This window comes from Poecilia reticulata, linkage group LG8 (assembly GCF_000633615.1).
Source record: "Poecilia reticulata strain Guanapo linkage group LG8, Guppy_female_1.0+MT, whole genome shotgun sequence".
NCBI lineage: Eukaryota > Metazoa > Chordata > Actinopteri > Cyprinodontiformes > Poeciliidae > Poecilia > Poecilia reticulata.
In genome coordinates, this window is record NC_024338.1 from 1,762,548 (window position 1) to 1,777,822 (window position 15,275).

Below are 15,275 nucleotides of genomic sequence, written 5' to 3' on the forward strand. Positions count from 1 at the left end.
TATAAAATTTAATTTTCTCTTTTGTTCCTAGCAGACTCCAGCCTGGTTGGCCTGGATGTCGGAGGAGCTGGGTCCCGTCGGCTGCGCACCGCCTACACCAACACGCAGCTTTTGGAGCTGGAAAAGGAATTTCACTTTAACAAGTACTTATGTCGGCCGAGGAGAGTGGAAATCGCCGCTCTTTTAGATCTTACAGAGCGACAGGTCAAAGTTTGGTTTCAGAATCGTAGGATGAAACACAAGCGACAGACCACGCACCATCGGGATGGAGGTGGAGGAAGTCCGTGTTCCAGCGGATATGAGCCGCTTGACGGGGCCGATGCGTCGTCCCCGTACTCCAGTCAACCGCTGGAAGCGTCGGAGGAAAGCACAACAGAGAGCGAACAGGGGAGCGGTGCGCTTTTGACTGCTATTCCCGGCGCCTATGGCACCACTGACAACGGAAACAATGCACAACCCACGCAGGAGGACACAGGCCGTGCGAGTCAGCAGCAGCCAGGGACATCTGGCTCAACGGACTCTGCTGCGGCTCTGCGCTCCCAGACGATCTCAACTGACAGCACTGGTCTGAGGCCCCACAGCGGGGCTGGGACTGCACCGGGAGCCGAGCCGTCTTTTTTGGACCACCGGAATTTATCCATCGCTCCATCTGAATCTCACGCGCCCTCGTCCTCATCATCATCCACCGCGCTATCCGACCTGACTCTTTTTACCGAGGACGCCTGCTTGTCTCCCAGCCTGCAAAGCTCCCTGGATAGTCCGGTGGATTTTTCCGAAGAGGATTTCGACTTGTTCACTAGCACCCTGTGCACCATAGATTTACAACACCTCAACTTCTGAAGGTAGTGGTAACGGTTCAACAAGAGGAATATCATAAAAACATCAAACACACCAGGGTAGAAGCGACCTTTGTGGATGAACAATCAGCAGAAAAACATCCAACAGGACTGTCGTTAAAGAACCGTCTCGGCAAAATTCCTGTCAGGTTTATGAATGAAAATGTTACTCTTTTCTCAGCTAAAATTCATTTTCGCTATTATTTCAGTTTGGCATTTGTGCTTTAAGAATCAGCAAATTTCATTTTCTTTTTTTTTCTTTTTTTCTTCTTTTTTTTGTAATTGCAAAGCTTCGCGTTGTTTTTTCGGCTAGATTTTTCCCCTTAATGAGACGTGAAATTTCAGGTTGTTTTTAGTTTTTGTAAGATGAAAGTTTGGCTTCTTCTAATCGATGAGATTTTTTTGTTTGTTTGTTTGTTTGTTTTTTCTTGTCTGCTAGGGGTTCAGCTTCGTGGATTAAAAAAAACTCAGGAACTGGTCACAGAGACTTGATTCGGATGGCAGGACTGCTTTGGAGAAAATATCTCTAAATTGACAAAAGTTGTCACTCTAAGCGGAGAAGCCCTGCTGTGGAGCCGACATGTAGACATTAGTTAATTTATTAAGATTCTTTAATAGTGAAAATCTAAATTATTTATTGTACAAATATTTTCATAGTGGGATAATAATAAAGAATAAAAATATAGACATTCACAGCGTGCTTCATGATTTTGTTCAGTATCCGGGGGTTTGCTACGAGTGTTTGGGGTTGACATTTAAATATATCTGCATTTATATTAATTACATTTTACGTAGCATCATTATTAATTTTATTTTATTCAGCGTCCATCTTATGTGTTTTACATGTTATATATTTATTCTTTGAGTTCAAACAGCAAATAATTAAGGCATTAAGAACAAAATACGTGGAAAATTGAATACATTGCCATTCATGACTCTATTAAAGTACATGTCCACCTGATTTTTTTAAAATCATAATTAAAACAAATATTTTAATATAACTATTTTAATATTTTTATTTTAATAAATAATTTAACCACACAGTTATAATAGTAAATATGCAAATAATTTAATTGATGCCTTCCTTTCACTGAAAATACTACATTTAGTCTTATGAAATTCTTGGGACTGTGTAATTTTACCGCAAAACATTTCTGGAAAATGGGATGTTTCGTTAGTTTTATCTTTCCCGTTGTTTTTTTTTTTCTTTTTTTTTTTTATTATCAAATAATGGTCTGTCACGGTAAAACCCCGCCCACCACTACCACCAAAAAAATTTTTTTTTTAAATCAACACAGCAGCTCTCTACCAGCAGACACTATCACTGTGCAGATGGTTTCCAGCAAACGGCAGACAGACCCACAGAGATTAAACACAGCAAAGCTTCTCTGTTACCTGTGTGTGGGCAAAAAAGTTCATTTATTTTCATTTTAGGCTTAATGAACTGCAGGGTTTTTGCTTTGCTGGGTGTCGTATTCTGCTGGTGGTGAATAAGAAGCTAAATAAGGGTTAGCATGGCTATAGCTTTCTGCCATGTATGTGTGCGGAAATGATGTTAACTAGCTGCTGCTCCTACTGCACAGTCAAAATGGCGCTGAAAACAAAGAAGACCGTGAACAATGAGCAGTGGCAGCCATTACAGGATAACTGGCCCCCACTGACAGGCACAGTGTGCTTGTGTTTTTGTCTCTAGGCCAAAATGCATGAATGCTGCTTCACATGATAATAACTCTACTACTACTACTACAAATAATAATAATAATAATAATAATAATAATAATAATAATAATAATAATAATAATAATAATAATAATAATAATAATAATACAGCACTAAAGACAGATAGGTAAATAATATGCCATTATATTGCATAAGCACTGATAATGTAGAACAATTTTCTTTAAACATTGCATCTTCATTAACTTTAGAAAAAGCTTAGTAAGCTTTTTTTGATGGCATTTCTCATAAATGTATCAAAGATCCGAGTTAAGTTTAGTGAATCACTATGAAATCAATAATGAATTCAATAAACTGCAAAGATTAATTCTAATGTTTTCTGTTACAGCAAATTACAAGTGTTTCTTGGTTTTTGCAACTGTGCAAACTGTGTAGAGAGTGAGCTGCTTCATGATGCAAAATATGTCATCAAATAATCAAGAGCAAATTGTTTTTTATTGTATTTCTGACAAAATGCAGATCAGAATAGCATTCAGAAAAAAGTACTTTTTCTTTAATATTCTTTAATATTATCTAATAAAGATAATAAACATATTTGCCTAGAATTATGAATTTGGAACCTATAATGAAGATACAAAAATTGGAAAGGATACAGCATTAAATTAGTGGTATGCATGCTATAAAGAGGAATATAAATAAAAATAATATTCTTATGAGTCTCTCAAGCTGTAAGAATGGAGCCTGACAGCATGACAAGTCATTCTGGAGTTCTAGCCTTTTGGATAACATAGCTCTGTAAAATATTTTCTCAACATTAACTATAACATTACTTGGCCGAAGATGTTGCATCTATACTGATGGAGAGTGTAATATGCTGCTTGTGTGTGAAGAAGAGAGATCTATGATGCTTTTGATCCTTACTGCTGAATACATTTTGTATTTTGACGACTGATGACTGTTTGAACACGGTTAAGCATATAAGATATGAAATGCCTGTTTTCATTTAGTTGAAAATCATAAACTAAATGATGAAAGTCATCATTTAGTTCATTAACTAAATGATTTTCATAATTTAGTTGATGAAAATCCAAAACTCTCAGAGGATTTATTTTTAGATGCAGGTAATTTTAAAGTTGAAAATAGGAAAATAATGTGTGACATGTTCAGCAGGTTATTTCATTTTTACTTTTGAAAAGTTTTAAATAATATGTCATAATACCAACAAAAGCCTGATCTATTACAAGCTTTTGATGTTATTTTTAAAAAGTAACAACAGTTTTAAGGAAAAACAGTTTCTTGCTAACCAGGTTAATGAGAAGCTCTGTTTTAATTCTTATCATATTTCTATAATTGGAATTTTAATATGGTATCTGTAAATTTCATATCTAGTTGTAGTTGTTCATATCTGAGCAACTACAACTTCTACTACTACTGAACATATGTAAAATATTGTTTGGTGTGCACATGTGTTATTTGGGTCAGAGAATCCAATGGAGTCATTTTCTCATTTGCTGGACTTTACTGGGCTGGGGCAGTGATGAGATCTTGCAATCATGTGATGTCAGCACAAAACCAAGGAACACCGAATACTTTTCCAGCCCTTCAGAGTTTGATGCTAGAGCAGTTCTGGATCTGGTCAAAGTTAAGGCCTGCACTGGATCAGTGTGCATGGCATGTATCATTATATGGGGCAGGAGAAGGCTAGAGGACTGTTATTCTTTCATGTCTTTACAGCTTTAGCACAATTTCAACCTTACACAACAACAGAAAGAAAGCTGCCTGGCACACATGGGATGTTTGCCCAGAGGCCTCCCATGTCTTCTCCAAGCTGAGTCAGCACATTCTTACACTGGAAGATGGTGAACTGGAGATACTGGAGAGGTTTGTCATGCTACATCACTGCTACCAATGTGGATGAAGCCAGCCGTTTACATCCACATTGGACACTACAACCTCAGGTCTGCTCCAGGACGTTAGACGTGCTGCCTTTCAGTCAACCCAGAGGCTGACAGGGTCACAGAGAGTTCTGTTGACTGGTGATGGCATAAAGTTGGTGAGGAATGGCATATCTTCTGAAAAGCCAACTTTCCCATAGCCAAGAGCTGCAAACAGCTGACGAAATGTGGCTGCAAATCAGACTGTCAAGGTCTTTGATTCTCGGAGGATTTTACCAATGGTACTTGTACTCATGGACATAAATTGTAAGAATTAGGCAATTTCCTACAATATGTTCTTCCTTAACTTTGTCCAGTCACATTTGGAACTGATGGGTTAATGTGAAAAGCCTATCTAATTCTCTGTTTGATTAGATTAAAAAGCCATTTGTCTAGCTCTATTAATAGCTGAGAAAACACAACATTTGTTTTCAAATTGATCTTGGATGCCATGTCAGTTAAAGTATAATATGCAACTGGTATAGACAAAATTACCTTCAGTTATCATGTTAGTGCAATAAATAAATAAATAAAAACTGAACTGTACAATATTTATGTATTTTCTTCCACCTATTTGACAGTAGTGCTTAGTCATATGAAAGCCACTGAAAAAAGATTGTCTTATTGAATTCTGGTGTGGCCAGTGGTGTGCTTTAAAATATGATCTGTGTAGAATACATGTATCAAATTTCATGCTTGCCTCATGATTTGAGTGACTGTTTCACTCACCTGCTATGTCACTATGAGGAAAGGATCAAATCACTGCAGTAAAGTTTAATGTGATCAGCTCAACAAAAGAAGGATAAACATTTGAGAACAAACAACAGTAAACCTTTCTTTCACTCTTGTAAGCAGTCATCCTGGTGCACCTTCTAGACAAAAAGATTACAGTGGAGAACATCTCTGTGTCAGAAGAGATATCTCACCTTCTGAGTGTGTCTATGTCTGTGTTTTGATATTGTGTGTGTGTGTGTGTGTGTGTGTGTGCGTGCGTGTGTGTGCGTGTGTGTGCATGTGTGTGTGGACAGGGGTGAGTGTGTGTGTCTAAGTGTGTGTGTGTGCGTGTGTGTGTGTATGTGAGCGTGCGTGCGTGCATGTGTGTGTGTGCGTGCATTATCCAATAATCTCTCTCTCATTGCTGTCACCACCTGTCGGCTTGCTGCCATGCCATAATATGTGGATTGCTTCTTTATCTTTTGCATCACCATCATTGTTTTGATTTCTACCAGTGTATGTGTGTTGTATCCATGTGTGTGTGTGCATGCGTGTGTGATATTGCATACAGTAACTCAGGAATGATAGATCACCCACTTAGCAGCAGTGGTGAAGTACGTGAGCAGTGGATTTTATCTTCCTGAGTGTCAAGAGGAAACTCTATCCTTAGACACAAACTGGTGTGCTTCACTGATGCTACGCCCTCTGGCTTCTGACACACATTTCAGCCTGCAAGTCACAGTGATGTACTTCAATTACCAATTAGGAAGTGTGCCCAAATCAAATTGCTGTGAAAAAAAAGCTATGGCACTGTTTCTGAACAATGTGCCTTTAAAAAAATGCATATACTATTCTTTGAGTTAAAGACAGTGTTAATCTTCGGCCAAAATATTAATTAATTTATGTATCTGAATTTTGTTCAACTGTCACTTACTATCCTTCCATCCTCATTTCTTATAATTTTAAATGTAAAGAATACAAACATCCATCACTTATTTATATTGATCATATTATATTTTATGGAATATGTCACAATGTAATCTGTGCCGTGCGGTTCAGTACAAATTGAGATCAATTTGAAGATACTGGTGGAGCTTAGTGAGGACCAGATCATTTATATATATGAAAACTACATTCTCCATGTAAGAAGCAACTACTAAGTGTACTTCTTTTTTAATATGACTTTTTAAATGCAGACTCAACCGAGAAATTGAACTTAAACAATGAACCAGTAGCCTACTACAAATGATATTTTTGAGTTCTTGCATCTAAAATGTTGCTCAATCAATTAATGGCAAGAGACTGATTCACATTTATGCTTTTACTGTAATTTGCTGAGAAAAGACATTGCTGAATTTATGAGACCATCTCCTTAAGGAAAACAGTACATTGAAGAGTTGTAGGATTTACCGTACAGTCTTTCTATACTTTCCATCTTCATGCTGAAAAAAATCTTTCAGTGGCTCATTTGGTCTCAGGGCTGTAAGTTGAGGGAGTCAACATGAACCTCCTTTAGCTCCACCAAAGGACCAATCTGACAGGCATCCAGGGGCCACTTGTTCTCTCCTGTGAGAGAGAAGAAAGCCTATCAACATGTCCTAAATTAGAAAATGAACAGTTTGAACTAATTTAAAAAAAAATAATTTACATTTTTTTACAGTGGTTGCATTTTTTCCACACTGTTTCATTGTTGGCATATATGTATTCTTTGATAACCATAATTCATGTCCAATGCAGTGTTGAAGATTCAGACATAAGGTCAAAAAGCATTCATTGCCCAGCATAGTACCAGAAAACCATCATGATTTTCACAAAATTATTTCCCATTTCACATTACATAAGTGACCCCAGCTACTGAGGTTACACATTGCTACTGCATTTTTAATATTTAGTCACGGTAATTAATCTGTAACCAAACATATTCTGTAGAAAATGTAGCACACATTTTTCGGTGCTGAAGTGTTATAAAATAGGAACAATATATTACGAAATCAATAGGGTATCATGAAACAATGTTTCATATCACTGTTTTTAAACACAAAACGTTCTGATACCCAGGATTACAAACAGCTGATTTAAGTGCAAATGTAAACATTTTCGTAATATTTTGGGTAACACTTTATTTGAAAGGGTGTGAATAAGACTGACATGACACTGTCATAAACATGACATAACACCTGTCATGACCATGAATAAGTCTTCATGAATTTATGACTGTTGTCATAAAGTGTCATTCTGTAAATCATGACACCTTTAATACAAAGTTGACCTTATTCAAAATGTCTTCATTATGACAACTTTACATTAATTTAGACAAAATGTCTTTGTTATGACAACTTGGCTTTAACCTAGACAGAATTGTCTTTGTTATGACAACTTGACTTTAACCAAGAAATCATGATCTGACATAAATTTGTTATAAAAATATTACCGATTAAACTTTAAAAATTAGCTTTATGTGGGTAATTGCTCTGCTATTTTGTTTAGTCTTAAATTTATTAATTTAATTGATCCTAAAGTTTTACAGCAAGATGTCTACGAAGCACTTATGAATTTAGCATTTGAAACATTATTTAAGGCTGTTTTAAGTAGTGCAATACACCATCTCCACCAGTGAGAGGCAGCAGCGCACGAACAGGCGTGCAGTTTGTTGATGAAGAAGAATATATCTGACGTCAGCTAATGACTAAACAGCGTCCACTTGAGTGTAATTTAATCTCAGTACAAATCCAGCTGCACTGTATATTTCTTGTCTGGTGCCCAAATTTTTAGTAATAAAAGATCAAATTTAACACTGAATTTCCACTGTCAGACACATATTCATACATTATTAATATTGTCGTAGTCCTAATCCAACGTGTACTTACTCAAAATAGGTTATAAACAGCACACATTAACTCTGGGGATTTTTATTGTATCTAATTCGTGAGCAGCTAACTCACTGGCCATCAGTTGTTTCAATATTAACAAGTTTTTTTTTCACCCTGAAGAACTATCAGAGGAACTATCCTTTATATATTGCCCACCTGTTTTTCTAAGCCGTTGCAGACTCCTAGTGTGTGAGAGGGATCAGGTTTATATAGAGGATGCTGAGGATCAGACAGGGGTCATTGCTCAAACAGCAGTCATCCAGGGGTCAAACATGCATATGCCACGTGTTTGACAGGAACAGCTCAAAAAGAGGGAAGCATTTCCAATGTACCATGAATGTTTTAGTAAAACACAAAAATAGGATCAATGCTGGTACCTAATTATTTATTAATTATTTTTTTAGTACCTAACATTTTTGTATTTAACAGTGATGTTATTTGTTTGTGAAAATGTCACCCCACATTTTAAAAAAGTTGCTAATCTGCGCTAATCTGATCTTGCTCCATTCTCTAACTGTGCCACACAACATTATTCAGAGGGCCACAATCAGCAGTACTTTGGATACCACTGCTTTGTAGGATCTGCAATACTAACATAAGAGGCTGATTTTACATGAATAAATGCGGATGACATGCAACAAAATTATACTACACCTCACCAGTTGGTATTTTGAGCAGACAGGTCAACTCCCACCATCTCTGGGTCTTTTAATGGTAAACCCTCTCCTACATTTGAAAAGTGTGCGACCTCTACTGGTTGGAAGAGAAACCACATTTCAAGAGTAAATATGATAGTCAAGTTAGACATTAATGCATGTTAGTATTGTGGTTAAAACAGGGATTTTATCCATACATGCAACCATTTTATAACCATAAATCAGTTGTTTGATTTATCAGGCGTATTAAGTAATTTTAAAGTAAATCAGAACCAGGAAGGTACTAGTTTATTCCAGTGATGTGTTGCCACCATTCAGAAGAAAGAATACAATCACTGTGTTAGACTAGCAGTTAAGTGGTCTAACATTGCAGGCAGAGGGCAGCTTGCAATGATTTTTAATGATTTTTTGCTGATAATCTTTCATAAACCAAATGAACAGTAGGCACTGAGCATGAAAGGTAAAAACTACTTCAAATGTGTTTGACTAAATCGAAACTGAACCTTTGAACCTTTTCCTGACTATGATTTAGCAAGTTTCTTCTGATGGCCTGACGTCAGCCTTTGACTGAAATTGGCAGCATCCAGGGCTCAGGATGGGTGGAAGTAAGTCATGTTTCATTGGACTGCAAGCCATACATTTATTATCAGTACTGAAACATTCCACTTGGACTGAAACATTCCACTTGGACTGCATGTTTAACCTAGTCAGATAATGGCAAGGGTTTGGCAAATAACCTGCAATAAAGAATACAAATGAAAACCATCTAACAAAACCACGTTAGAGAAGAGAGGCTTTTATTGTTTTTGCTTGTGTTTATCTTTTTAGCATTGTTAAAGGAAAATAAAAAGAAATACAGTTACATGTTCTCTTAGCTTTTTTGTCTCAAATACCTTTTGGCCTTTTTTAAAATTAATTTGTTCAGAGTGAAAAAATGTATATGAATTCTCAGCCTTTTACTATCAGCTTTCATAAATTCTGATGTATATGTATGCAACCAGGTCATCTAAGACAACTTACAAAAACATCTGAAGTGTGTCATCTTTAAGACACACCTAGGACTGGCCCCAGGGAAGACCTCTATCTTCATTATTTACAGAGGTAAATGAAGCATGAAGCACACGGCATGAACTTTGTTGCAATACTATCAATCTGAGTTGGGTAAGAACTTTGCTGCAGCATCTGGCATCACATGAAAGTTTTCCAGAGAAGTTTTGAAAAAAAAAAAAGAATCCCACCAGCTCAACTCGGAAGCAACGAAAGGCTGGACTTTCTTTTGAAAGATTTTGACATTCATATTTTGACAATACAAGATGAAAGAAAGTTTATTTACAATGTCTTACATATGTATTCTTAAAACTTAATTATTTCATATTTTGTTAAGGTCGTAAAGAAGTTTAAGACAAAGATATAGTAGAATACAACAACCCAGACCGTGCACATCCTACACAGCTATGTTCAAACTCAATGGTGTCAGCATGACACAGCCATTTACCACCAACAAGTGGATGTCAAGCAAAATTGACAGGCAAGGAGAATGTCAATCAGTAAACCAACCAACAGGTCCATGGTAACTGGGTGAGCTTTGGAGATCCATAGAATTAGTTAGAACAGGACAACTTTTAGCAAAATTAAACTTTTTGTCCAGAATCCAAAACATTATGTGTTTATCACTCTGAATACACCATCCCCACTGTTAAATATGGAGGTGGCAGCATCATGCTCTGGGTGTTTCTCTTCAACGGGGTCAGGGAAGTCTGAAAAAGACTGGAGACCGGGGTGGAGCTTCAGCTTCAGGATAAACACCCTAAACATAAACCAGGCTACAATAGAATGGCTTAAAACAAACCACATTAATGTGCTAGAATGGCCCAGTCAAAGTCCAAACCTAAACCCAATCCAGAATCTGTGGCAAAATCTGAAAACTGCTGTTCACAAACTTTCCATCTAATCTGATTGAGTTTGAGCTGCTTTACACAGTCTGGGTTGTTTAAGAAGAATGGAAAAAATACTCAGTCACTAGATGCACAAAGCTGGTAGAGGCGAACCCTAAAGACCAGCAGCTGTTATGCAGTAAAAGGTGGTTCCACAAAGTGTAAACTCAGGGGGGCCAAATACTCTGTACTTTTAAGTGCTTAATTTGTAAAACAATAGTAAATACTTTTATAAGCCACTGTAAATGGATATTCCTAAAAGCAGCTTCAGTCGGACAGAATGAGATGTCAATGTCAATGTCAAATTTATTTATATAGCACTTTAAAACAGGTATAAAACTGCACCAAAGTACTGTACAAGAACGACAACACAAATGACAAAACAGAGCACCAAACAATATATCAATTAAATGCCAAAGAGTAAAAATTAGTTTTAAGAAGCGATTTAAAATGATCCAGACTGTGGGTAGATCTAATCTGGAAAGGTAAGTTATTCCATAAAACAGGAGCAGCAACAGAAAAAGCTCGATCTCCTTTCCTCTTAAGTCGAGTCCGAGGAACTGTCAGTAATTAATTATTTGATCGTAGGGTGAGATGTGAAAACTAAAGCTCCTCATGTAGTCCAATTCAATATCACCAATTGAATGACAACATTAAATCTTCACTCAGCACAATACAAGCTGAGCTGAGTATGAAGAAGAAGCAAACTTTGGAGTAAATTATGAAGAGAAAGGACACTGCTTAATCAAGAGGGATTTTAGATTTTGACTGAGCAACATGAATGTTTTTGTTGCTGTTAGCTCTTTTCCTTTCTTCTTCAGTTCAGTATCATCTCCAGGGTTGGTTACCTGATGACTGTTGCCTTTGCAGATGTTAGTCATTTAGATTGCTGTTGCTGCTTAGTGTTGTGCACTGATAGATTCCTCACGGATAAAACGTAGACTGTGCTGCATACACAAGAAGTCCTGGGATTTTATACTGTAGAGCTTTTAAAGCAAGTAATTAAAGCAGTGCTACACAGAAGGGAAATCAACAAAGAGCACGCCATGCATACATTATGAAAAGCAGTGACCAATACACACACCAAACATGGGTTGCTTTAATTGTTTGTGTACAAAGGACCTCTCACAGCACAGAATATTAGAGAGCCAGAGAACTTTGATGCCATAACAACTAATAAAGGAGATCATCCTTGACTAATATCAACCAGTGATTATGAGTGATAGAGAAAGGATTCTTTGTGGAATCGATTATAAAGTGTACAGCCTTCTACAACTCTACTTTAGGTAAGCATTTATACACTCCCCCCAAAAGTGGTAAAACATTTATAATAATTATACATACTGTATTTATACATCTCCATTTATGAAGCTAGTTTAACAAAACAGTTTTTTTCTCTTTTTGACAAGTTTAATTATTATCTGCATTGTCTTTCTCTTCAGCTCAAATGTGTGTAAATGTTCTGAGTAATAGTCAATAAATGCTGCTAAACATCCTAATCAAAGAATCAGGTTTCAGAGTTAATGCAGCTATGTCAGCATTCTCTCTCTCCCTCTCTCTGTCTTTCTTGGTTGCCGTTTCACTCATGTATTATATTTCAGAACTTTTCAGTAAGCCCTTTACATCTACCACACACACATACATATCTTCTGTCCTTTCCAGGAAAAGTGGAGTAATAGTTGAAGTTATTTGACCTTCCAGCCATATTGTTTAATGTGACAGAAACTTATCAGTTTCCTGAATTTCTGCAGCAGCCATGAGAGACTTAGTCAATGTTTAGAATGCCTGCTGTTTCTTCTGGTCATATGTTTATATTGGCCCTTGTTCAACACAGGATTTCACAAATATGCATACCCAGCAAGCACAAAGTGTAACTGATAGCATGAGGTGTTGGAGGCCCAGCAGATAGTTGGATTCCACTCATGACTTGACATAAGGCAGAACCTGTGAAGTCTGGCCCTTCTCATAGGGCTTTTATGAAACTACAGTAAGTTTCCAGAATATGGATTAAGGGTAAATTATTTTTCATTTGGATTTCAAGAAAACATCGAAATCATTTCCACATTAGCAGAATTGTTTTAGATTACCACCTTGAACAACTACCTTTCTTTCTCTGTTGCATCACTAATAAGACATAAGACTGGTTCCACTGTGATTTTCATGCTCTTTTCTGATCAAGGAAGACGACAATGCTGCTATAATTAAAGGCAACAGAATTACTTTCTTGTTGAATGATGGTTGTGAATGAGCCACCAGAGACAATCATTTAGTGCATTCTGAACCATGTCAGGTTTTACTTCAGAGTTTCCTCCTGTACAACATACAAATTGGATTATGGGAGCATATCGAATAAATGTGTTTCTTTTTTTATAACTTAAACTTTTAATCATTTTCCACTTATGAGCAGTTTCAAAACACAAACACAAATTTAAACATTAACCTATCTAGTTGGTGCAGGGTGATTTACATAAATTTCAGTATATTGTACATGAAGTTTTATAGTAATAGTATGGCACTGGTATACACTCTTAAAAGTGTATTTGGGCTGAAGTTCATCTTATGGACTAATTTGCATTAATTTCACTTAATTCTTTTGCTTTTGCTATGGCAACTTACTTTTTTGTGTTCATTTAACTCAGAACTTACAAATCTTTAACCTAAAGGAACTTTTCACTTTGACTTTACTTAAAACAGCTGAGTTCAATGCCAGTTTCGTATCTTATGTCTGACCAACTCAATTTATTATGATCATCCAACTCAATTCATTAAGTCCTTCCATCTCAATTTGCCAATTTGCTAAGTTTTATAACTTAATTCATAATGGGGTTTAACATGACAAATTTAAGTCACTCTTACTCAAATCATTTATTTTCTTCTAATAAACATTTAAAATATCTTTGACGCAATTCTACAGAAAGTCAACTCAAACTTTTAAGTAGTTCCAAACTAAATATTTTGGGCTGCAAACTTCTGAGTTTGCAACCCAAAAAAAAGTTACAAATCTTTTCCTTAAAGGACCTTTTTACTTTGACTTTACTTGAAATAATTAAGTTCAATACCATATGTCTATCCCACGTCTGACACCATGACTCAAACTTACCAGGGACAGATTCTGTCCACCCGCTTCGGATGTTATTATCCCATAGAATGGCGATTATCAGTGGTTATCAGCCCCATTGAATGGCCTCAGTTGGTCCTTGCTCTGCCTGCTAGCAGGCTGTTATCAACCATTCTATCGGTGATAGCCGTTTGTTGCTAATAGAACCTTTTTCTTTTTTTTTTTTTTTTTTTACCTTTTTTTAAAAACCTTTATTTATAATTTATCTGCGAATTTGAACAGGATATTAAGAATTTAATAAAAATACAAAAGCCAAACATATCCGTCATAAGATTTTAATTATGTATTTAAAAACAACACTGATAATCGCCATTCTATGGGATGATAACATCCGAAGCGGGTGCTCTGCCTGCTAGCAGGCTCAGTAGGTTGTTATCAACCATTCGTATCGGTAATCACAGCAGCTTGTGGCCGATAGAACCTTTTTTTATTTATTTTTTTTTAGCTTTTTTTTTTTTAAAAAAAAACCTTTATTTACAATTTATGTGCTAGTTTGAACAGGATATTAAGAATATTTACTACAAATACATGTCAGACGCATCGGTCATAATTCGGTATTTAAAAATAAGCAAAGTATAAAACCGGAGGGTTTTTGTTGTGGTTGTAACTTGATTTAAAAGCCTTTTTTTAAATTTACCAACTATTTTTGAGTACGATATCAATGATTTACTCCAAATAAATTTAAGAAAAAATTCAGATGTATTTTCTTTTGTGATTGCATGCCAAACAGTTCTGTAAACGTTTTAATATTTTTGATTGAAATAATTAAAATAAGGACGGATCCCGCAAAAACCCAAGAAGAAGAATAAGCTGACATCATCATATGCGACACTTACACTCCGGTGAGTAGAAACCTGCACCTGTCAAAATGTTTTTGTACTCTAAAACCAAAACTAACTCCAAAGTGTCACGTTATAAAGTTACTGATGGTAGTTTTAGGACTTAATGGCAGTAGGACTGTGATGCGAATGGTTGAAGACACGTTTGTAACATTTTTTTAGCTGGAAAATATGCGGTGGAAGCTAGCTAAATGAGCCTGTTGGAGGCTAATTGTACCTGTACACTGTACCTGTTCTTAATACGTTTAATTAGCCATGATAGAGTCACATAATAGTGTTTATAGTCATGCTTGTTGTTGCCACTTTGTAAAATTGAAGGGTTGCTAAAAACATCAGTGCCCCTAGGCTGTGATGATCTTTAAAGTTTTGTTTATGAACCCTGTCTGAATACACTGATTGCAGCTAAGTCATTTACTTGAAATAAAAACAAACTTGCACCAGTACAGGCACATTTCTTTCCYCCTGTCTATGTTATTTATTGCTGTTACAAGCCAGATGAAGAGAAGTAAAGAGCTGAGAACCTGATCTTTGAACAGACAGAGACTATGGTCTCTGTCTGTCAGGAGCAGTCTGGGATGCTTACTGAGGAGCATCCAATGATGATACCAGAGAACCAGGAAGATACTGTGATACTGCTTGATCTGGTTCCTGTTTCTCCTCCTGTTGTCCCATCCTCTCAGTCTTTTCAGAAGAAGAA

At 36.4% G+C, this 15,275-nt stretch overlaps 1 protein-coding gene across 2 annotated transcripts in view; it reads left to right on the forward strand.

The window, feature by feature from the left end:
• The window catches only part of hoxb2a (homeobox B2a), a 4,392-nt gene extending 2,863 nt beyond the window's left edge, over positions 1–1,529 (forward strand). Inside the window, exon 2 of one of the 2 annotated variants that reach the window (XM_008415104.2) lies at positions 32–1,529. In XM_008415104.2, the coding sequence (XP_008413326.1) occupies positions 32–840 (809 nt within the window). In that variant the 3' untranslated portion in view covers positions 841–1,529. The remainder of the gene's footprint in view (positions 1–31) is intronic. The other variant, XM_008415105.2, reaches the window with a different exon arrangement.
• Positions 1,530–15,275: the final 13,746 nt, after the last annotated feature.